General features: G+C 38.9%; 1 protein-coding gene across 8 annotated transcripts in view; it reads left to right on the plus strand.

Annotated features, from left to right (window-relative positions):
• Positions 1 to 25,977, plus strand: part of KCNH5 (potassium voltage-gated channel subfamily H member 5) — a gene marked incomplete at both ends in the record, with an annotated part of 574,893 nt that overhangs the window by 512,218 nt on the left and 36,698 nt on the right. For all 8 annotated transcript variants that reach the window (XR_013827023.1, XR_013827024.1, XR_013827025.1 and 5 more), the window contains one exon: positions 812 to 1,008. Coding sequence is in view for 1 of the 8 variants with exons in the window: in XM_079912566.1 (XP_079768692.1) it covers positions 812 to 1,008 (197 nt within the window). The remainder of the gene's footprint in view (positions 1 to 811; positions 1,009 to 25,977) is intronic.

Below are 25,977 nucleotides of genomic sequence, written 5' to 3' on the forward strand. Positions count from 1 at the left end.
TGGGCAACTAAGTACTCTTGACTCAGGATGGTGAACTATTGATTTCAGGTCACCAGTGGGCGTTGCTCTGAAGTGAATAGTTGATTCCTGTGTTCTAGAATTCTAGAATTTTAAAAAGACATCCACATTTGACTACAGTACAGCACCCTTTTTGGAACTGTTTATGACATAGCAAATCTGGGCCTCCATGTTTTACCCAATTTAGCCTCTTCGGCTCTATTATTGTGGACTAGAGCTCTCTCCCTGGCCCTGAGGCCTTGCATAAAGTTTGGCTCGGTGAAAAGAGAAGGATATCCTTTGGGAATCAGTGATGGTGAGGTTTTGTTTGCCTGGAGCACAAGACTTAGTTGCTGAATAATGTATGCTTAACGTATGTCGAGTCAGTTCCAGATCTATAAAGGCTATAACAGGAGATCCTTGTATATTGCCTCTTACTGTCATTTCTAGCAGAAGGAGCAGAAGAAAGGATGAGCCCAAGACGTCACCTTTGCTCCTTCTGGTCAGAATGCGAAAAGTTAAGGTGGCAGAAGATAATGAAACTATTTGTTAAAATGAGGTTCTTGGCTTCTCTGTTGGATTTCATTTATTCAAGCCACTCCAGATTTCCTTCAAGAGCTGAATTTAAGATGACGTTACTTTACCTATTATATGAAAATGTTGTACATTGTTACATGTATATAGATGGTCTTATATACTTAGACTCCAAATTACGCTAGACAACCAATACCATATATGAAACTGAATAAAATATCGTGACTAGGATAAAAACAAGTGTAGATACTTGAATATCTGTATCTTAATTGTTTTCCAGGGAAAGGGGATGTATTTGGAGACATCTTCTGGAAGGAAACCACCCTTGCTCATGCCTGTGCCAATGTCCGAGCACTGACATACTGTGACCTCCACATCATCAAGCGAGAAGCCTTGCTTAAAGTCCTGGACTTTTATACAGCTTTTGCAAACTCATTCTCAAGGAATCTCACTCTTACTTGCAATCTAAGGAAACGGGTATGTTGTCTGGACCCACTTCCACTTATTAGCATCTAGAGGGTTAATACCTTATATGCTATTAGTTGAAGAGTGGTAAAGTGATTTTATTTCATAGTAGCACATTCCCATCAATGTAAAGTGACATGATTTTTCCCCCTTTCTTTATATTTTGTTTACTTTTTAAAGAGGGGATAAAAACCCTGAGTACGTGGGTAAAGATTTGAATCTTTATCATTTAAGTGCAAAATGAAAAACAGACTTGAGGAGAAACAAACTGGACTATAATATAATTAGTTAATTCTTGGGGTTTATAATACTGCCATAAAATTAATATCAGTGTCTCTTACTTTATTATGTGGATCTTTTAAAGCTAGTAAGATTAATCAAACTGGTTGCCTACTTTATATTCCTGATTCTCTTTACACCCTCCCTCTCATTTAATAGTCAATTCATAAAGCTCATTCCCCATTAATTCTTTCAAACACACTATCTCAAAAAATAATTAGCCATACTGACATATCCTATAAATAGATTTAGGAATCCTTTACTTTGCATGGCTGCTGCAATTTTAATCTTCTTGCTGTTTTCTTTTTTATTGATGAGTGTGGCACAAATTTAATTTGCATAAAGAAACCTCCTAGCTCTGACTTATAGGTCATTGGACATTGGCGAGGGCTCTTTTATTGCCAACAGTGAAATAGATGTTTGGATAACAGCACTGAAGGAATTTCATCTAAGATGATTACCTGTCTATGATGAAGTATTTTGAAATAACAAGCCTTTCCTTCCACTAACCCCTTAAATAGAACCTTCCTGCTAGTTAACATGGAGAAAAAAATCAATCCAAGAGACAAATTAACATCTATACTGCAGCAACAAAGAAATGTGCATAAGTAAGCAAATCAACGTAATTCTCTGCTCAGGGTTCTAAGAGAGGATAAGACTTCAGGAGTCATATTCGTACTAGTGTCACAACACTTGATTTATATTTGAATAGCAGTTTCAGTTTATATTTTGTTAACAAATAGTTATTGAGCATCCACAACCTGCAAGACAAAATGTAAAGGGCTGTAGAGAGCACGAGGACTAAATACACAGTCGCCACGCTCAAGGAGATGACAGCCAAGTGCAACTATTATGTGAAATGCAAATATGTGAAACATCTATTTGTACAAGTAATTGAGAGTTAAGGTAATGATAAACCTGGAAGAGGGGTACCAGACAGGGCACCTGCTCGTTCATTAGGCAGTCCTGTCTAGTATTACACAGAAATATGTCTCCTTAGGTCTGTGTTCTACCTTCTTTTCTACAAGGCTACCTGGTGGGTATTTGAAACTCTTATTAAATCTTCCCAATATACATTTTGCCAGTTTTAGAACCTTCCCACGTACTACAAGTTTACGAAAACTCAGATCTGTCCTTACAGTCCTCAGGACAGATATTATTTGTCACTGTCCTCCTCAAAGCACTGTTGTCTACACATCATCTCATCTGATGTTTGTAATATTCCTGTGGGGAAAAAAGGGCAGTGATTTTCCCTTCAAAACACATGAGGGAACTCAGACCTAAAGAAATTAATATTAAGTAACCGACTGATATATTTGCAATGAAAGGTGTCAGAGAGGGATAATTAAGAAAACTCACCAGCGGCAAATAAATTTTGGTTCTTCAAGATGAGTTAATCACAAAGCTCTATCATCTCTTTTTCTCTTTCACACATCTGAGCATGTGCACATTACACATGCGCACACACACACACGTTGGTTATAAGAGCTGAGCACACATACCAGCGTGTCTATCTCTGATGGTGTTAGAGACAGAAAGCTCGTGCTGTTTTTTTAATGGGACCCAGGAATGGAGCTCCTGCCTCTGTAGGTGCCAGTGTGCTAGTTATATCACACGGCTTCTTCCCTTGTTCCTTGTTATAACGTGTCAGGTTTTTTGTTTATTTTTAAAAAATCTTTCTTGCCCTTTTTCAATGATAGATGGTCTCAATAACTCGAATGTGGGTGTATTGCTAATCAGTGTCACTTTATTCTCAGAAAAAAAGTATTTTCATAAAGAAGAGAAACTGTAAAGAAATGATTCATGAGAATAGCTACCATTTTGAGAGCCTATTTTATAGCCATGCACTTCAACATATTTTGCATATAATAATCTTATTAAATATCAACAACCCACAGACGAGGCAGTATAATCTCCATTTCATTGATGAGGAGGTTGAGGTTCTGAGAGTGAGGCAGCAAGTTGCCAAATAAATTACGGGTCAGAGTCCATCTCTTTCTGATTCTAAAACCCATATTCTTTAGATTATACCATGTTGCTTTTGTTTGTCAAAATAGCTGACTTTTTTCCCCTACAACAATACCCTACAGGCACACTCTCAACAATGTACAGAGTTTCTCATTCACTCAATTACTTTAACGTCATTCCCCCATTGAGCTATTAACAAAAAATATTTTGTTCTTATTGCTACTATTTTCAGCATTCTTTCAGTGAACATTGGTTGTGAGTCGTAGAATCAAGACTATGTCCTTAGCATGCTATTGATATCTCCCAGCTATCATAACCATTAATTAAGGGCTAGCTCCAAGTTGGGGGAGCAGATTTGGGACTCAGGGTTTCAGGCTTCATAGATTACAGCTCTAGCCACATAAGCACATACAGTGGCTCTATAGTGTGTAGTTCTCGGTGGCTGTAGTAGGGAGGAATTTGGTAATGCTTTAGCTGCTTGCCTCCATCACCATTAAGGAGAAATAAGACGTTTGTTATGCAAATATAGCTCCCACTAACCATCCTTAGGTCCCTCTATATAAAATTTCTAGAACTATAGCTGGTAATTTCATCCAAAAACTAGAGCAGGGGTTGGCAAAATTTTTCTGGCAAGGACCAGATAGCAGATATTTTAGAATTTGAGGGCCATACAGTTTCTGTCTCAACTACTCAACCCCACTATTGTAGCGTGATATTAGCTGTCTTAACTTGGGCTGCCATTACAAAACACCATAGATTGGGTGGCTTCACCAACAAGAATTTATTTCTCACAGTTCTGGAGGTTGTGAAGTCCAGGATCAAGGCGCTGGTCAATTCGGTTCCCCGATAAGGGCTCTTTTATTTCTGGTTTGGCAACGTCTGCCTTCTTGCTGTGCCCTCGTATGGTGGAGAGAGATAGAGAGAGGAAGCAATTTCTCCAGGGTCTCTTCTTACAGAGGCACTAATTTTATCATGAGGACCCTCATGGCCTCATCTAAACCTAATTATCTCCCCAAGACTCTTTCTTCAAATATCATCCCACTGGAGGATTAGGGCTTCAACATATTGATTTTAGGGGAACACAATTCAGTCCGTAGCAGCAGCCAAAGATAGTATATAAATAAAAGAGGATAGTTGTGCTTCAGTGAAACTTTACTAACGCAGGTGGCTTCTTACGGGCCTTAGTGTGGCAATAGCTGACAGTAGAGGACTGGAAGTTAGATGGGGATGACAGTAGGTATGCAAATAGAATTCTTCCCCTTTGTTAGAAAGCAAATCTCTACTAATTGCCACCCAGCAAGAGGGTCATAATGAAATGGAAAATGCCATATATAAGAGGTGGCTGCACACAAAAACAAAATCCAAACAAACAAAACAAAGAACGAGGTGGCTACAGGGGCCAGGTAGATAACACACGTGAGTAAGGCAAGGCTATGTGGCTATGAAGACTGGAAAGTTCATACAATATGTAGAAGGGCCGCTGCTACTCAGTCTGCCTGTACATTGCCTTGGAATACCAGCCTACGGTTGCTTGGTCTGCATATTTTTTTTCAGACAAGCCAGAAGTATGAATTTTTATGTGAAATCACATTACTTTGGTAACTAATTTACTTTGTCTTTGAAAACACTATAGTCAAACAAAACAGATCTGCTTGCCCTTGGTCAACTGTTTGTGAACTGAATGGAATGATTTAAAGAACCCCTGATCTTATGATACTAGAAGCCTGAAATTTTTACCTGCATCCTGTAAATTTGGATGAGAAAAATTATTATATCGTTATTTTCTTTAATTTCTAAGTGAAATTTAGCCTTTTTTTCAATTATGAAAGTTGATAACAAACTACAGTGTTATTAGAAGTATCAAAAGACATTACAGATATTTTCATAGCATAATGTTTTTGTTGAAGACATCCTAAAATGTTGCTTGCACTCATCAGTACTTAATAATTATGATAGTTATTAGACCTGCTGTGATAATAATGTTATTGTGTTAATAAAAAAGCACATAAATTACTATCTTGCAAATTAGTTTTAAAATTTGATAACCGAATTTCAGTACAATATGTTTCCTTTGCAACACTGTGTATTTTATTTTGTGCATTTAAAGCAGCTCTTCTGGAATGAGGCCTATTCCACAGGCTTTACCAGACTGCTGGAGATTAAGATCCCCCATATGAGAGTCAGAAACTGGACTAAGTTGAGCAAAAGAACTGGTTGGTATATGTTTTTCAATAATAAGAAGACAGTTCTATAGTTTCAATATGTTTAAACATATTCAGAAAAGGCCTAGGAGAGCAACAGAGGAAGGTTGACTCACTTGCTGATTTTATTTATGATTTATTTATTTTACCTATTCAAGATACCATTTCCTGGAATGACTGAATGGTATTTATTAACTTGAGGACCAGCCCTCAGGGACAGGTCTGAGAAGGCACACAGCACAACCAGCACAGGTGATATGTAAATCTTAAAGAATTCTAATCAGACGTTAAACGTAATCGCTGCACTTCCGCTCATTCTGCCTCCTGTTACACAATGATCTTTACCATTGTGTAAAAAGAGTAAATGTAGCAAGCCTGACTGCTGGACTTTGAAAGAACTGCTTACAAAGTGGGCCCTTGGCTGGCATCTGAGAACTTGAACTTCAAGAGAGTTCCCACCACTCTAATAGAGTGGCTCACGGTACCTGCTACTTATCCAAACAGTGTGGCTAATGCTAAACATTTACTTTCCTTCAAGGAGTGTGGCATTTTAGTATGTGCCAGAGAGGACCACCTGTGTGACTAAATTCCAATAAACCCACTGGACACTGAGTCCATAATGAGCATCCTTCGTGGCAACATGTCACGAGTGTTGTCACAACTCATTGCTGAAGGAATTAGAGAGAGGACACTTGGAGGCGTGTTTATGGAGTGGAGCCCATTGGACATTGATCCAAAATGATGCCAAACTGATGCTTACCCTTTAGTTGTAGTCTCAAAGAAATGCCTCCACTGTTGCTTTAGAGACTTATCTTGCTCCTGGTTGATACTCCTTTTTACCATACATTTCTGAATCCCTTAGGTCAAGACACAGGATAATCTGGAACACCTCAACAGAATTCATTTAACCCTTGTATTAGTCTGCTCAGACAGCCATAACAAACTAACACAGTCTGGGTGGTTAAACAGAAATTTATTTTCTCACAGTCTGGAGGCTGTAAGTCCAAGATCAAGGTGTTGGCAGGGTTGGCGTCTGGTGAGAACTCTCTCCTTGGGTTGCAGACGGCTGTCTTGTGTTCTCACGTGGCCTTTTCTCCGGGCATGTGTGTGGGGAAGAGAGTGTGAGCTCTCTGGTGTCTCTTTTTACTGTATAAGAATTCCACTGGATCAGGGGCCTACTCTTACGACTTCATTTAACCTTGATTGCTTCCTTAGGGGCTGCCCCTTTAAGTACAGCCACACTAGGGGTTAGGGTTTCAATATATGAATTGGGAGGGCGGGTAGGAAACAAAAATTCAGTCCATAACGACCCTGTTTTTTTAAAATTAAGTGTGAAGGAGTAATTTTTAGAAATACTCTAAAATCAACAGTTGTGGCTGATACAGATCTGTATTACTGGGGAAGTGCTGCAGTATCAGTATTCAGCATTGATTTTTATAACTTCTAGGCAATGCATAATTATCAATACTTGCAAAATATTCTTGCACTCCTACAGTGATTTAAGATTCCCGTTTAAACTTAGAAAAATTTCCAAGAATGACCAATACCACTTCTAAATTGGAAAATCAGAAATAGAGGTACCTGTAGCATTCTTTTCACCCTGTAAAGCCAGAGTCCTTTTCCACAGGTGGCGCTGTTTTTAAGTTCCACAGGTGGCGCTGTTTTTAAGTAGAGGGCAGCTGAAGCCAGCTGGCAACTTTATGGATGAGTGTAGTACCAGTCCTATATTTTAATGTTCCAGTGGTAAGAAATAGCGGCTTAGACTCACTCTAGAATTAGCACAGGCTCAGAACTAAGCAATGGTTTTTCTTTCCCGAAAGCATTCTTATCATGGGAAATCCAGTAGCGCAGAATGTCTTTTTTTCTGTGAGCAACGAAGCATCTCTATAGCAATTACCTTTTGTGGATGGAAAACATACTGAAATTGGATATCAAACAGGCCTAAAGTATTTGCTTGGTGTACATGTGGTGCAAACTACATGTATTTCAATAGTCATTCCTGGCATCTTTGAAGAAATAGTCTAGGAATGTGATAATGGAAGTTCCAACTTCACTACCTTCTCCCCCCGCCCCAATATCAGCTAAACAAAATATGGGAGCACATTCATTCCACAAATCCATGGTTTTTATCCCGTGAAAAAAACACTAGTAAAAACATTGTCCACAGTTGGAACAAAAGATACATGGTCTCCATAAAACTCAAGTATTCTATAGTATCTACGCTTACTTCTCTCACAGCATTGATTGCGGTACTTTGGTTTCCTATTTACATTTTTGTTTTTTCAATAGAACAATGAGCTTCATAAAGTAGGTATTTTCTGTAATCTCTTTATTGCCAATGACCAGAAGAGTGCCTGTAGTGCCTGCTAATTGAAGGAATGAAACGTGAATCAGACACGTTGCCCAGCACAGAATAATCACGGTCCTTCAGAGAAGCAAATGGTATCCTTGACAACTTTGGCAAAGAGCCTTATGAAAATAGGATTATGAAAATGACCGTTACTAATTAGTGTTAAATCACAATTAGAGTTAACTTCCAGCTGCAGTTTCTAACCATTTATGCCTGCAGATTCTGCACAATGCTAGTGCTTTCAGAATAGTACAGCAATTTTATCACTGTTGAGTGAATTAAGATCGCCTGCTGCCAGGGGCTGGATTTACCAGGTTACTGCCTTAATCTCATTCTAAATAACTTTGAAGAGCAAACTTTTTTCTTGCAGTTTCCTTTGAAGAATCTGCATACCACACTTGAATCTGAGCAGAGTGTTGTTATAACTCTCATGACCTCAACTGAGCATCAGGATTGCAGATTCACTGTGGCCCTGCTGGCAATAGCTCTGCTTATACATTATGGTTTGTAGAACTTTCACCTCTAAACTGATGTAGTTTGCACACCACAGTCATCATCTCATTTGAGCTTCAAATCAACACTGTAGGGAAGTGAACAAAAGAGAGAAGGTGCCTTGCTCATGGCCACAGCTCCAGCCTCAGTTTTCCAACTCCAAGTGGCTCTCATTTCACTGATGGTGGTAAAAAGGAGCAGATTTTCAGCAATTCCGGAAGTTTGTCATGTGCATTTAGGTAAAGCAGAGACCTAATTATGCAGTCTTTTGAGCCCTTAAGCTGCTTCTATTTAGAGCTCTCTGTTGGTCTGCTTCCAGATAGAAAAGAAACTTTTCCACATTTAGTTACCAGGACATAGGTTCACAGATCTCTCTTCAATAATGCCTCCAAAGCAGTTAGTTAAGGACAGAGTTTCCTAAGTTTTAGAGTGGGGGCTAGATTCAATAATTTACCAACATAACTTGGCAGTAGATTATACTCTCTGTCTGACAACTTTTTCCAACACTAGAGTTAATTCTGATTGCAAGAAAGTATGTATATTAGTAGTAAACAAGAAGGAAATGAATAAGCCTGAAGTAGACTGAAGAATATTCAACTAACATGAGAAGGTAGACATTTTATAAATTATTTTTCTTGGGAATTCTCAAAGTAGCCAACAATCATTTGAAACAATCCTTTGTTTTATTTTAGAGCTGAATTCTGCCTTACAGTAGTGCCTTTCTAGGAGTATCATAACTGGATGGCAGACTGTGTATTTCCAATATGTCTACCACTTCTGAATTCTCAACAATTAATATTTGATGAGGGACCATTGAAAGCCCAGTGCTATATCACGCCATCTTCATTTAAAGGAAAATATTCCTTTTGAATTAAGAAGCAAGGATTTCTGTTAATATTAAGGCTGAAATGTACATATTTTCTTCCCTAATGCCTTTTGGTATTGATTTAAATTTGGAATGCATGCAATTTTTCCTATCCTAACCTGTTATTTTCTTTTGTCTCTTTTTCCTTCTCTCTTCTGGAAAAAGAAGTCAATGGATGTGGTCGTATGTAAAATATCAAATTTGGATCTGTTTATGAATCTGTATTTTAATGAATTTTTAGGCAGAGTTCTTTTAGGGGAGTTCCTTCCTCGCCAGTCCCCAAGACAACAACTAAATTTGATCATATAGTTTGTTATTATAGGGATTTCTTCCTTTCACTTTTTAAGTGGGATCCACTGACTCAGGCTTTTCTGTCCTCTGAGGTACCTGAGAAAATATAGAGCTCAAAAGACATGTGTTCAAAAGCCTTCCACGCTGATTTTGAGAAGTAGCTTTGTAACACTTTATAACAGGACATATTTTGAGAAGAATTTGGTTATTCAGAAGAGGAGTTTCAAGATGCTTATTGTGAATTCCGAGAATATTCTGTGAATTCAGAGAATTCAGTGAATTCACATTATATTGTAATAAAACATATCAGTTTATATAAAATAAAAAGCCTTTTAAAGCATTATATACATTTTACAAATGCGAAAATGGAGAACTGCTCTGTGGTTAGATTTAATTTGTAATAGTTGACTGTTATGACCCAAGTAGAATCTGCCTTCCTGGAATGTCCATTTTCTTTCCCAGCTGGGAGGTTCATTTCACAGATTTTGACATTCCGATCAACTAATCTTTTCCCAACGGAATCAAATCAAGTTGTTCTACTAAATAGGCAGAGACACTCAGATGACCCAGAGAAGCTGCAGTGTTTTCTCCCAGAGAAAGGCCTTCATTTTCTGCCTCTTCTTTCTGAATCAGGTTATACTTGATTCACCCAACACTTTTAGGAGTTGGCATTGATTTTACTGGGGTTTGTTCTATGTCCGCAGTTTTATCCTCTAGAGAGTGATGTCATCAGTAGAAGTTCAGCAGAGGCACTTTCCCTTAGGAAGCTCACACTCTGGAATGGAAACTGCAGAGTAAAAACTGTAACTGCTAATTCTGCATGTAAAAAGTAGCCAGTTTTCCCTGAAGGCAGCACAGAGAGGTAATGCGGGGCATTGAACCCTGTCCAGGAATTTGCTTCCCTCTTTTAACAGCTGCCTTAACAACTAGTTGAGATATGGTTGTGGATGGCATCATAATTCTAGCATGTTAAATGGGTGACATGGAACACAGGTCCTTTGAAAGTGAGTTTACCGTGACAAGAAGATGCGTGACCCTCCCGAGTGAGAAAATAGTGTTTCTTAATGCTTGGAAATTCAGAAACCAGAATGTAGGATGACCTACTTAGCCACTGTAGAGTGTGCTGTCACATGGGCAAGGGTCTGTCATGCCAGCAAAAAACAAGCATGGAAGATCAAATCCAGCCTGCTGGATTTACGGCTCCATAAAAGGAGGCTGACTGCTGGCTTGTTAATAGCAACGTTCCACACCTGGCAGTCACAGAGTGGCTTGTTACTGAAATCACACACTAGGAGGACTTTTGGGGAAGGCTGCTGGGAGTGAGTATGCGGTGGGGAGCAAAGCAAGCTGCCTGACAGGGCCTCATCCCCTACATTCTAATGCAGCTGACTTCTCCAAAGTGTTTGCAAAAAAGGGCTTAATGTGGACCTTTGGTCTGGTGAGAAAACAATGAAAGTAGATTTGTTTTGTTTTCTTTTTAACATCTTTATTGGAGTATAATTGCTTTACAATGGTGTGTTAGTTTCTGCTGTATAACAAAGTGAATCAGCTATACGTATACATATATCCCCATATATCCTCCCTCTTGAGTCTCCCTCCCACCCTTCCTATCCCACCCCTCTAGGTGGTCACAAAGCACGGAGCTGATCTCCCTGTGCTATGCGGCTGCTTCCCACTAGCTATCTCTTTTACATTTGGTAGCGTATATAGGTCCATGCCCCTCTCTCACTTCGTCCCAGCTTGCCCTTCCCCCTCCCCGTGTCCTCAAGTCCATTCTCTATGTCTGCGTCTTTGGATTTGGTAGTTTGGCCAAGCTGAAAAATCTCTGTTGTTGCATTCCTAGGTCATTCTACTTGGCACACTCCTTTTAGAGGGTATTTTAATTATGAACCAGAAATTCTGTGGAGGTTGACAACAGTAATGAAGCTCAAACAATGCAGAAAGAGAGAGAGAGAGAGAGGGAGAGAGACGACTTTAAAAATTCAAAAAATCAATCAGGGCGAGTCTGTCAGCAGAAAAGACTTGCAACAAATGCAATTATATGAAAGTGTATCCGATGCTTGGAGGGTAAGCTGGCTTTACTATACCAAACAGGATACAAGAGATTTGGATTTCCAGCTTTTGAACAAACTTTATAAAACAAACACATCAATCTCTTTCTGGAAGCACAGGCACTGCTGTATAATTCCAGGGTCAAATATCCATATCCCAGAAATAAATTCATAATTGATGCCATAGAACTTTAAATTATTCAGGCATTTTCTCATTTTGTGCAAATCCTCTTTGAAAAAATATGCCCAATTTAAATATGCTATTCTAGTCTAGATTTTAGACAGTGTTCAACACTCAGATGTGTTCCAGTTTGTCAAAGATGCAGTGGATTTATTTTGATTAAAGAATATCAGAAATGCAGTTAATACCTCACCAAAATAAAGTCAAGCTAAAATAAATGACCAGGGTGGACTTCCCTGGTGGTTCAGTGGTTAAGACTCTGTGCTTCCACTGAAGCGGGGACGGGTTCGATCCCTGGTCAGGGAAGTTCGGCATGCGGTGCGGTCAAAAAGAGGAAAAAAAAGGAATGACCAGCCTTATAATAAAGGCAAAGTATAGCAATTCATACAGCAAAAAAGTGGTTATTTTAAATGCAAGACAAGGGCAAAGGTATTCCTTTATTGAATTATGAAAAGACTTTTGTTCTCAAAACTTAAAATTTGAGATCACATCTTTAAAATATGGAACAGTGAAATCATCGAGATTTAGACAAATGGAGGAGAGCTTGGGAAAAGAATATATTACGAGGAAAAAGATATGTGCCACTTGAATTGCTATTTTATAAAAGCAACTAGTCACCTATCCTATGACTTCAGCTCCCTCCTCAAGGATCAGCTTTGCCCCTCCCCCGTTCGCCTCCCCACTTGCTCCAGCTGCGCGTGATCTCTCCCTTCTCTGTACTCCTGTACCACCCACCACTGTGTCATTTATTCAGTATTTACTGCATGTTGCTTTGTAGGGTTATACGTATTGAACAGGTGCCCTGTCCGCATACGTTGACTGTTAAGCTCTTAAAGACAGAGAAATGTTTATTTTCCCATACATCCGACTATTCTTTGTGCTCCAGCACTTCAGAGATGTTTGTTGATTGAATGACTGAGTACTGATACTGCAGAGTTCATTACTTTAAAGCAATGTGTGTTGCTTCCCTTTCTGGCAGCAGAACCTGATACCCATGGGGGAATAAGTACTGAGAGTAAAGTAGCAGGAAAAGAGGTATCCAATTTATTATTTTTTTTTTAATTCTGATAACTACTGGGATCATTTTGAATATATCTTTAAGAAGAATTTGCAAAGATTACATTTTTGAGGAATTAAAAACATTCCTTGGGGGCTTCCCTGGTGGTGCAGTGGTTGGGAGTCTGCCTGCCGATGCAGGGGACACGGGTTCATGCCCCGGTCCAGGAGGATCCCACATGCCGCGGAGCGGCTGGGCCCGTGAGCCATGGCCGCTGAGCCTGCGTGTCCGGAGCCTGTGCTCCGCAACGGGAGAGGCCACGACAGTGAGAGGCCTGTGTACCTAAAAACAAACAAACAAAAAAATTCCTTGGGAAATTAAAGACAAAAAATGTGGACTTGCCATTGGATTACTATGAGCAGATACATTTTAACTAGTTAAAACCTTTCTAAAAATAGTAAGGGGAAACGGTAACATTTGGGACTCTACAAAGGGGTACCTGAATTCTCTCTTTGCCAGCAGTAGGTATTGAATTTAGAATGAATCTTTAGTTGTTGTTTTGGTGAAAGGAGAAAAGGGGAAAACATGTCCCAAACACATGGCTTCTTCTCTCTTAAACAACTACAGGCAGGAAAAGTGGACCACAGCTTCCACCCAATTCAGAAATAAAAGCAATTTTGTTTACACTCATAGTCAAAGACCATCTATACTCTTCCCTTGGGAATGTTCCAACATCTGTCTTTGTAAGAACTAGAGAGCCAGCTTCTGGTTCAAGAGTATGATCTTGGGCACATGAGTTTACTTACTGTGTCTCAGTTTATACATCTGTAAAATGATATAATAGTCAGTAAATATGCATGGAGTACCTCTTAAGTGCCAGGTACTTTTCTAAATCCAGACTATTTGGAGTGAATAAAACAGATAGGTTCCTGTTCTCATGGGGCTTAGGGTCTAGTACCCTCCTCATAGAGTTGTGAGTGTTAAATGCATAGAGACCATCCCACGTGAGGCCTTAGTGAAGATTAGTGGTGCTGATGGGGATAATGGTGGTGATGGAGATGTTGATAAGGATGCGTTTGAAAAGTGTCAGTGCCAGACTGGTGCCTAAGACCCTCTCAAAATTCTAATGGGAAGAGAAGGTCAAACTTTAGTCTCAGTATTACTGGAGTCTGTCAGTCACTGGTGATATGAAATTAAGAGCAGTGTTAGCAAGGCACCCAGGTCTGATCTCTTTAGAAAGTAGAAGCCCCCTCTTAAAAGCCAAATATGATATGTACTAGTGAGGAATTCCATAAGCCCCAATGGAATATGCTGAGAATTGTGGAACTAAATACTTTTATGCTTGCCCAGAATAATGTTGACTTTTCCCAAAAGAAATGCCTACTTTCTTCTGTTAACACTAAACAATATTTACCTCTGCCTTTTTCTAAACTTCACAGATTCAACATATATAACTTCTATTAGGGGTGAAATCTCAGTTGTGGTCCCTAGATTTGATGGAATGATTTGGCTAATGGTACATATTAAGAGAACAGGCAGGGGTTGTGATGTCAAGTCCAGTTCTTGGCCCTTTTAACCCATGGATTGCATTTCTCTAATCTAAGTTAATGAACACACTTCCATGCTGTTTTGCTGTGTGTGTGAAGATGAGCATTAGCAAATTTTTTTTTGAATTTTATTTATTTTTTATACAGCAGGTTCTTATTAGTTATCTATTTTATACATATTAGTGTATATATGTCAATCAGTATCTCCCAATTCATCCCCCACCCCCACCACTTTCCCCGCTTGGTGTCCATACATTTGTTCTCTACATCTGTGTCTCTGTTTCTGCCCTGCAAACCGGTTCATCTGTACCATTTTTCTAGGTTCCACATATATGCGTTAATATATAATATTTGTTTTTCACTCTGACTACTTCACTCTGTATGACAGTCTCTAGATCCATCCACGTCTCTACAAATGACCCAATTTCGTTCCTTTTTATGGCTAATATTCCATTGTATATAGGTAACACATCTTCTTTATCCCTTCGTCTGTTGTTGGGCATTTAGGTTGCTTCCATGACCTGGCTATCGTAAATAGTGCTGCAATGAACATTGGGGTGCATGTGTCTTTTTGAATTATGGTTTTCTCTGGGTATATGCCCCGTAGTGGGATTGCTGGGTCATATGGTAATTCTATTTTTAGTTTTTTAAGGAACCTCCATATTGTTCTCCATAGGGGCTGTATCAATTTACATTCCCACCAACAGTGCAAGAGGGTTCACTTTTCTCCAGCATTTGTTGTTTGTAGATTTTCTGATGATGCCCATTCTAACTGGTGTGAGGTGATACCTCATTGTAGTTCTGATTTGCATTTCTGTAATAATTAGTGATGTTGAGAAGCTTTTCATGTGCTTCTTGGCCATCTGTATGTCTTCTTTGGAGAAATGTCTATTTAGATCTTCTGCCCATTTTTTGATTGGGTTGTTTGTTTTTTTAATATTGAGCTGCATGAGCTGTTTATATATTTTGGAGATTAATCCTTTGTCCATTGATTTGTTTGCAAATATTTTCTCCCATTGTGAGGGTTGTCTTTTCGTCTTGTTTGTAGTTTCCTTTGCTTTGCAAAAGCTTTTAAGTTTCATTAGGTCCCAGAGCATTAGCAAATTTAACTTGACCTACAATGTGTACTTTAACTAAATATTCTAAACTCATCCTGAATTTTATCTATCAAGTTTGACTGTCTGAGCACTCTTCTATCTATTGAAATACTGTCCTATTAACTATGCCCCTGTGGATATAGAAACACTTATTACATAAATGGGTTTATCTTAGCAGGAGACACTCAGGGGAAGCATTGGGAAATATGGAAAAGATCTTTTCCAGTCTGTGCTTAGTATTAACCTGGTAGTTTTGTAAGCCAAGAGTTAAGTTTACTCTTTTTATTTTTGAATTTTATTTTATTTATTTTTTATACAGCAGGTTTCCTCTTATTTAGAACCTCGAGCTAAACTTGAATTGCACTTTTAGAAGTAAAAGGCAACTACATTTTGCTTTCATAAAAATGTTAACTTCACCTGCCCTTATCATTCTGGCATCTTTGAAGGACTTAATTAAAAAAAGAATTATTTGTATCCATTCATCTGCTTGTGAGAAAACATAATAGAGAGGGAACCGGTATGGGAAGAGATCTATTACTTCAATAAGCTCATTCCATTAGTCAAATTTGTCAAAGAGAAGGTGAACTAATATCTTTCTTTTTTATAATATTCCCTGCAAGAAAAAGTTGCTCATTTTATTCATGTTTGACATTTCATAGTAAAGGTAAAATTCATTTTTAATGAAAAATATTCCACAGGGTTATTAATTTAAAGAAATGCAGAAAGAGAGAACTGTCATTTAAAAAGAGCAACTCATGAATTAGAGAATTAGAGAAAGTACCCAGTCAAAATACAGCTCAGTGAAGTTCTTTCTCCAGGATTCAGGCCAGGCAGTGGAAGTGACCGTTACCTGCACCCTGTATGGCATCTGTGTCATCTGTGCACGAGCTGCTTTTGCATCAAAGCTTTGGTAACTTAAAGAAGTAACTCCTTGAGCTTATTACTTGTACCTTTTATTATACTTCTTACATTTAGTCCATTTTACTCACAAAATTGTAAACTACTTGAGGTCAAAGATTGTGAATAGGGTAATCATAGCATCTACAGTAGCATTTTATACTATGATGTTCAAATAATGTTTGGCAAGTGAGTGAATCAATATTGGAGCTCCTCCTATTTGCAAGAGGATTGAATATAGTTATCATGACATGCATTTACATTCCCCTAACATAAATAATATCTCTAAGAAAAGGTTAAAGAGGTTAGGTTTTTTTAGTTAGTTTGTTTTTTTGCGGTACGTGGGCCTCTCCCGTTGCGGAGCACAGGCTCCGGACGCGCAGGCTCAGTGGCCATGGCTCAGCCGCTCCACGGCATGTGGGATCTTCCCGGACCAGGGCACGAACCCGTGTCCCCTGCATCAGCAGGCAGACTCTCAACCACTGCGCCACCAGGGAAGCCCAAGCCTATATTTCTTGATTTACACTAATGGGCTCCTTGTTCTATGGGATGGTAAGTTATGTCCCTGTTTTCTCGCATCAGAGAGCGACTGAGAATCCCACCATTTGAGCTTTTGCTAGAAGCCATTCTCACTAGCATGGTAATTAATGCTTTGTTGTCATGAAATGTCTGTAGCCACCAGTCTATCTATCCACCCTAGGTGATGACAAACACTATAAATCACTTGTAGGACAGACTTTTTTTTTTTTTTTTTTTTTTTTTTTTTTTGCGGTACGCGGGCCTCTCACTGCTGTGGCCTCTCCCATTACGGAGCACAGGCTCCGGACGCGCAGGCTCAGCGGCCATGGCTCACGGGCCCAGCTGCTCCACGGCATCTGGGATCTTCCCGGACCGGGGCACGAACCCATGTCCCCTGCATTGGCAGGTGGACTCTCAACCACTGCGCCACCAGGGAAGCCCTGGAGTTACATCTCTTACATGTCACATTCTTTGAACTAGCTTCACAGAATAGGAAGGCTTTCTCAGAATGGGATGAACGCAAGGGGCAAGTTTAAGTGTAATGTTAGAAAATCAGCAGGGGAACAAAACGTGGTAGGGGGCTGGTGAGCAAGAGGAGAGCAATAGGTTAAAAAGTAGCTGGAACATGGCCACCTCTGTCTGACCACCTAGGCAAGAGATATGATGGTCATCATTATTATTGAGTTTATAAGATCAGATAAGACAAATACACACACACACACACACACACACACACACACACAAGGTTGAACAATGGATGGATGGGAGTAATAACAAAAGGTGTGTCCTTCTATAGTCAAATGTATCCTCACAAATGCCTATATACATACCTTCTGTATATTGTGGCCACATTGTTGTTTGAAAGACATACATTGATATCTTAGTCCATGTAATGATTCTATTACAGACTCCTACTTGACTTTCTTTCTTCTCCTATCAGTTTAACCAGACCTGACTTGTTTAAATGTGTAATTTCTAGGAATGAAAAGCAGCTTAGCTATTTATATGGTCTGTTTGTCAAGAGAAAAGATTCTTAGCAATGCTGATTCAGATGTTAAAACGTTCCCATCCCACCCCACCAAAAACACTACCTTACTTTGCTGAAAGGTTTACATTTTATTATGTTTTATGTTTGTGGCTTATCGATAAAATACCATTAAAATACTGTTGTAAATCTAAGACAGTGTTCTACTGGCAATCCTTGAGCTACACAGCAAACTTTCCCTTCAATTCTTCAAACTCCCTGCAGGTTTATATCACAAAGAGTAACCCTCAGATCCCATGCCCTGGGTCTATAGGAACATAAATCTTTGTCTACTTATAATGTTTGTGCAGAACTTTCTCATAGAAGTATTTCCATCTGCATGATGGTGCCATGATTGAAGCTGGCAGTCCTTTGGGATTTATAGTTTCAATGGGTCACAGAACTGCCTGTCAAAAGTTTTCTCTGTTAAGATGGTAAATGTTGATATTTAGTAGACAACATCTTAGACATCCTCCAACACACTGACATATAATTTCTTGTTTTTCAAATGACGTAAGTATTACTTTAGCACTGCCCTCAAAACTTCCGCTCTAAGAACTCTTAAATACGCTGACACAAACGTCACACAAAGATCCTTTGTCATTTGAACTAGAGGTTCTAAGTCTTTGGTCCAAATCAAGCCTCAAAGAAATCTATTAAATTTCTGAAATAGGATTTTAAATGTTTCTTGTCTTGGGCAATGTGTATTCTTTTTAAAAAATATTTATTTATTTATTTATTTTTGGTTGCTTTGGGTCTTGGTTGCGGCACATGGGATCTCTTTGTTGAGGTATGCGGGATCTTTCATTGTGGCTTGTGGGCTTCTCTCTAGTTGTGGCATGTGGGTTTTCTTTCTCTAGTTGTGGCTCATGGGCCCCAGGGCGCATGGGTTCTGTAGTTTGTAGCATGCTGGCTCTCTCAGTTGTGGCGTGTGGGCTTAGTTGCCCTGCAGCATGTGGGATCTTAGTTCACCGACCAAGGATTGAACCCGTGTCCCCTGCATTGGAAGGCAGATTCTTTACCACTGGACCACCAGGGAAGTCCCGCAATGTGTATTCTTGAGGGAGGTTTTATGTTTTATTAGCGTCCAAAAAAAGCATGTGACCTCACAAGAGATTGAACACTTCTTACAATTTAGTTAACAAGACATGCCATACACCGCTGTCTTTGACTCTGTCACCATACTATAATTTGTACTGGAGAGAAAGTTTACTGTTGACATTATTAATTTCCACAGATTAAGGATGACCCCTAAATATCTATATTGCCCTTAAAACCTACTTACAGATAAAGTTATCACAAATCTGTCTAAAGTCTTCTTGAAGTTTGTACTGCTCCTGGTCAAGTTACTCCCACTGCCTGGCATGTCCTACAGCCTCCCTACTTCTCTTCCTTTCAAGTACTTTAAGACCCACCTAAAATTTTGCCATCTCTAAAAACTCTTCTGTTTTTAGAGAATCCCTGTCAGTTTCCCTCTTTCATAATGCACTTTGTGTGTGTGTGTGAGAATTCCTTCTATTAACGGCTTTTTATAGTTTGATTTGTATTGATGGCTGTATAGTCCTAAGTAGATTGCAAACTCCTGTAAGGGGGAGACCATGTTTTATTCATCATTGTTCCCTCTATCAGGCACAGTGCCTGGCCCTCAACAGATACTTAGGAAATGCTTTCTGTTTAACTGTAGGATGAATTTTAAGTTGATGCCAGATGTCCTAAGTATGATTGCAGGATTTGATAGGGAGATGAACGCAAACTATACGTTATCAATGGAATACTTACTTGGCAGGAGTGTATTAGCATGTGTAGTGGGCAAGATAAATTGAAGAAACCACAGTATGATATTTTAAAATATTTTCTCTTTCCTTTTTTATGAAGTGATACACTTTCAGGCAATAATTCTGAGTCTCATGTACTCACAGTTGAGTTCTTCGTGGCCTCAAGAAAGCATAAATGTCCTGGGTTCTTAAGTATTTTGCTATATACCCAAGTATGTTCAGTAACTCTTAGCAAGTAATAGCTGTTAATAATGAATATTGCATTTCCCAGCTCCCACTTAAAAAATTTTTAAGTCACGCTTGGCAGGGATTTCTTTGACTTTTTCTTTTTTAGAACATATTTTCAGGAAGCCTGACTTCTCAACAATTAAGAATGCCATCTCTTATTACTTGCCTCTTAACATAGAGCATCACTTTCATTCTATAACACTGAGTGTTTTAATAATAGCTCATACTTATATAACACTGTATGGATTACATATTTACTTTTATATGTGTCATCGAAGTTGATCCTCAGAACAACACTGTGAAGTAGAGTGGATTTTATTCTCATTTTCACAGATGAATAAACAGACTCAGACACTACTTACACTTATCCTCGGTAAGTGATTCCATGGGGTATAGAACCCGGGAATTCTAACTCCAGTGGCAGTCAGTATTCATTCTACTTTGTGCTACCTCTAAGGAACTAGAGATAATCTGTTTATTCACTCAATAGATACACCGTATACATTGTGCCCGATTCTGCATGTTCTAGGCACTCAGTGTACATCATTGAACAAAACAAACATCAAATCTTTATATTTAAATATATTATATTTAGTCTAAACGACTAAATTCATGTTGGAAAAACAACAAATACAATAAACGAAATGTGTAGTGTATTAGATGGTGATGATTAGTGTGGAGGAAAATGAAGCAGGGAAGGGGATTAGTGCATTTTCAGAGGGTTGCAATTGTACAGGGTAATTAGGCCTCATGAAAAATGACTCTTGAGGCAAGATGGAGAGAGGCTTATGGATATCCAGGGGGTATAAGCAGAGGAAACAGCAAGTGCAAAGGCCTGAAACAGGAGTTTTCTTAGCATGTCTGAGGGACAGAAAGCAGGCCAGTGAGGCTGGACTGTGGTGAACAAAAGAGAGGATAATGGGAGATAAGATCAAAAGGTACAGAGTCTTGGAGTCCACTGTAAGAACTTTGGCTTCTACTCTGAATAAGATGGGAAGCCATGGGAGAATTTTGAGTAGAAGACTAGTATGACATGCTGTATGTTTTAAAAGATTTGCTCTTGCTTCCATCTTATACATGGAGTATAGATTATGGGTTGGGGGAGGGGAAGCTGTAAAGATGCAGAATGAGAGACCAGTGAGGAGGCTACTGCACCAACCCAAGCATTGGGGGCTGCATTAGTTTGTTAGGGCTGCTTTAACAAAGCACCAAAAACTGGGTGGCTTATAACAGAAATGTATTGTCTCACGGGTCTGGAGGCCCAAAGTCTGAAATCAAGGTGAAGGTAGGGCCATACTCTCTCTGATTGGCTCTAGGGGAGAATCCGTCCTTGCCTTTTCTGCCTTCGGTTGAATCCTTGGCATTCCTTGGCTTGTAGACATATCACTTCAGTCACATGGCTGTCTTCTTCCTGGGAGTCTTCACATCTTTCCACTGTGCATATCTGTCTCTGAATTTCCCCTTTTTATAAGAACACCAGTCGTATTGGTTTATGGTTCACCCTAAGGACCTCAAAATTTTAACTTGATTACCTCAAGTAAAGGTAATATAAATAGTAAAGACTATTTCCAAATGAAGTCACATTCTGAGGTACTAGAGGCTAAAACTTATATATGTACATATATGTATCCAATTACTATATACATATATTTCAAAAAGTATATACAGATACATATTTCAATTACTGGATAATTTAAATATATGTATATATATACTTATACACGTATGCATATATACATTACATATATAATACCATAGTGACTATTATAATTGCTAGTTAGTAGCTATGAGTATTTTTGTTCTTAAAATTATTATTATGATCAGATGATCACAGTAGCAACACTGCTTGTAAGAAAACAAGCCTATGTTTCCTTGGGTGATGCAAGAGGAAAACAGTATCCGTGCAATTGAGGAACATCAGACATCAAATCCCTCTCTTCAGTTCAAGGGGTCCCTAGGGTAGCTCACATGGTCCTAAGTAGTCTTGCCTCACTGTTCTCCACTGCTTGCTCTGCCCTGTAACTGGGATCACTGTCATTCCCGAGCCTACCCAAGTCACTTCCTAACTACAGATGCAGCTCCATCATTCTTGTCACCTCTTTATGTCACCATAATTGACTACATCAGTTCTCCCTGTTGACCCTACAAGTCCTTGTGCTGCAAAATCCTTCTCCCACTTTCCAAACTGAATATCATTAAGCTATGTTTCCAGCAAGATCTCTAATAGGGTCACAGGTGCAGTGATTGGCTATCAGCTCTCACACATGTTGACATGATATCTTCCTCGGTCTTGAGCCATATAAATCCAGCCTGGTGTGCTCCAAGGACTTGTCTGCACTTGCCTTAATTTTGAGTGAATACATAGTATAGGACCTTACACTGATATATGGCTGCTGCATACAATATATCAATTCATGGCTTAGAAAAACTTTCCTATAATATATCAGAATACTAGGTTTTTCATGGATATCCAAAATGTTTCAATATTCATTTTCTAAGTAGTGACATTGATGTTAAGGAGTAGCAAGAAGCTTGCTATTACTAATAATTACTCTTAGTTTACAAAAATTTATGTTAAATATTTTCTTTAATTTAGGTAACTGTGCTATTCAGTGTTAAAAGACGACCAAGTCATGTTCCCTGCCTTAGAGCATTTCAGGTTTAATGAGGTAGAGAGAGATGCTAACAGATAATTTCAGTATACTATTTTAAATTCTCTGAGAGATTTTATGGTGTTCTGGGAGCCCAACTATAGGCACTTAGCAGCAGGAGGACAGTGGGAAGGGCATAATGCCAGCAGAGGAGGGGTTTATGTAATAAACCCCTGGAAAATAACTGTGCTTAGGCTAAAACACTAAGGACACAATCGAACAAGACGGTCAAGAGCAGTTTGGTCAGAGTGACAGATTTCAAAAGGCATGGAGGCATAAAATGTTATGACTTGAACTAGAAATGATAAGCAGTTTGGTATTAATAACACGTAAAGCAGAAGGCATGATAATTCTAGCTGCCGAGACTGAGGGTATAAGTAAGGGTCAGGACGGGAAGAAAACACTTGTTTGATTGGAAAGAGCTCAAACTACAGCCATTCAAGGGTCCTAAACAGTGGAGTGGCATGGTCAGATTTTTCACTTCAGAATTTCTCTCTGGTGGAAGCATGAACAGTAATTTTCAATGAATTGTGACTGGAAGATGTTATGGTGGGGAGTGTGGAAGAGAGAGGAGTCTAGGGTGAGTCAGACTTCTGACTGAATATATAGAGCCATCAGACTAGAGGAAAATAGAAGAAGGAGCGGTTCTGAGGCATTTAGCGTAAGGACAATGATTATAGTATCGGCCATGCTGCACTTGAAGTGTCATTGGAATGTATAGATATTTGTGTCTAACATGTGAATAGCTGGATTTGGACCATGTTGGATATGCTTGATGTCTTGAGAGTGGAGGGATTAACATAGGAAAAGCATATAATGTTAAAAGGGCATTGGGCCAAGAACTGAACACCAGTGTTTGAAGGGATAATAGTAAGAGGAACCCATGAATGAGACATAAAAGGAGAGCAAAGAGAGTATCATGGGTCTAAATCTAAGGAAGTTAATTTACTAAAGAACGGAGTGGTAAACAGTATAAAGTGAAGAAAAAATGTCCAGTAAGATATGGACCAAAGAATGATCACTGGATTTGTCTATGTAGAAACCAGTAATAGTTGACCAGACAGAAACAAAATAGGTTTAGTGTAGGGATGGTGGGACAACAGCTAAGTTGTGTGGGTTGATGACTCAATAGGAAGTGTGTAAGTAGTATCTATATAAACTATTATTTCAAGGAAATTATATCCAACTGGGCTGTAGCAGGAGACAAATGAAGACTCTTATTGGATAATTTGAGGAGGGCTAATAAAAGGCTTATCTATGAAGTGTGGGCAGCCCTCGTGGTTTCTCCACATAAGGGATAGTGCTATCCATGGGCTACTTACAGCACACCATTATCATCTATTGACCTAACTGAGATAGGAGAAAGGAGAGAGAGGGGGAGAAGGGCAGGAAGAGAGAGAGAGAGAGAGAGAGAGAGAGAGAACCTGTATCAAAAAAGTTGCCTGTTAGGAGCTATGACCTTTAACCAAGAAATTAAACCAGACCATGGAGACACCCCAAGGAGGAGCTGGGATGGTAAAATCCTCACTCTCCTTCCTTCCTTAACTCTCCTTCTAGTGCTTCCCATTGACCAAGCCCAACTGAAAGCAAGGCAGAAAGTAGGCCCATTGATGTAATCATACAGGCCAGCATGCAGTGGCCTGGAGGTCGAGAAGGTTGGGGAGCGAATCTGGAGGGGTAAATGGAATATAGTCAGTACAAAATTAGTTTGAGTAGAGCAATAAGAAGATACAGTATTAGCTAAAGTGGCTGCAAAGTCAAATGAAGAGGTTGAGTTTTATGAAGTTTTTTTCCCACTATAACAGCATGGGAGAGAACTAAAAGCTGAGGTAAAAAGTCAACAGAAAAGAAGTTCACACTATTGGAGAATTTAAGGATAATTGATAGAGAAAAGTCCTGGAGGATTCAGGTGACAGATAAAGAGTCAAAGTGAAGGGGTGCCTTTAAACAGAAGGAAGAACATCTCGTTTTCTCAGATTGGCAAGAAGGAGAGGCAGAAGCCTGGTTGTATTGAATCTTTACTAAGGGGGAGAGGTAAGAAATTGAGAGAACTGTTGATAGAGAAGGTATGATCATCTGCTGGGCATGAGAGGGTGGAATATCTGCGTGGATTTGGGGAGAGTTAAGTATCTTTTATTGTTTTTAACTTTTAAAATATTTATTTATTTGTTTATTTATTTATTTTAGTTTTGACTGCTTCGTGTCTTAGTTGCGGCAATCAGGATCTTTCGTTGCGGCATGGGCTTCTCTCTAGTTGTGGCTTGTGTGCTCACTAGTTGTAGCGTGCGGGCTTCGTTGCCCCATGTCAGGTGGGATCTTAGTTCCCTGACCAGGGATCAAACCCAAGTCCCCAGCGTTGGAAGGCATATTCACTGGACCACCAGGGAAGTCCCAAGAGTTATATATCTTTTAAATAGACACTGTGGGGAGCAGAAGAAGAAATTGACCAAGACAGGACATGCCCACTGAAAGCCTGGTTAATGTTGGAGATCCTGAGCTATAACATGTGCCCTATATGTTTGACTGAGGGATTTTTCTTATCAGTGGTATATGCACAGCAGCCTGACTGTGTAATGCAAGGCCAGTTAAAGGGATGATTCAGGATACTGGTTTTATCAGATTAGTTTGGTAGTAGGGCAGGACCAAAGGAAATGAGGCCATTGGTGATATTCCCTCAAAACCCATCTTATACAACTGAGATCATTTTATTTACTCCGTCTTCTTTTGGGTGCTAGTTTTAAAGTATATGTGCAACATATATACTTAAACCCATGATAATTGTGGTGTTCTTGGAAATATTTCACAAAATTTAGATAAAATTCCTACAAGTATCATAATTAGCATTTCCATGTTCAGCACAACACGTTTTTTTCTGAAGGTTAAAGCAAGTGTCACATAGGGCAGATAAATATAGTCTAGGTTCAAATTTTAGTAAACACTTGTGCTATATTTTTGTATTTACAATGTATGTGGAAGCCATCAATGGTATTTGCTAAATCCATGCAGCTTGTAGCTAACAAATTCATATCGTATCTCAAAAAAGAGAACTATATTGAATTATTGCAATATTTGCTCTTCATTTCTTTTGTTTTTTTAATCAATATGACTAGTATTTAAAAATGATCTGTTATTATATTTTCAAAATTCTAAAAATGTTAGTTTTTACCAATAAAGTCAATGGAAAAATGATATTGTTGGAAAAGAGTGTCACATGCTACAGCTACCCCCACCCAAATCTATACTTATTGTTTGGAATATAATTAAACATCACCCAGTTGGATGTTGACCTCTGTAGTTTTACTCTACCAGTTTTTAATATGTGTGCCCTTGTGTCAGGGATGAAATCTGCCTATCAGTAAAAACAGATTTTAATTGTATATAATGTACATAATGTCAGCAGAAATAAAGATTTCTGTGAGTCTATTATGTTCTCAGATTCATTTAACTAATAAACATTTCCATGTGGTTGTTCTTGATTAGATTTGGAAAGAGTTTTCTTCGTTCTGTTAATATTAAACAAGATGAAATAACTTGGAGAGATTTCTTTCCATATAGTGAAGAGTAACAA

Source organism: Stenella coeruleoalba (assembly GCF_951394435.1).
Source record: "Stenella coeruleoalba genome assembly, chromosome: 2".
In the NCBI taxonomy this organism is placed as follows: Eukaryota; Metazoa; Chordata; class Mammalia; order Artiodactyla; family Delphinidae; genus Stenella; species Stenella coeruleoalba.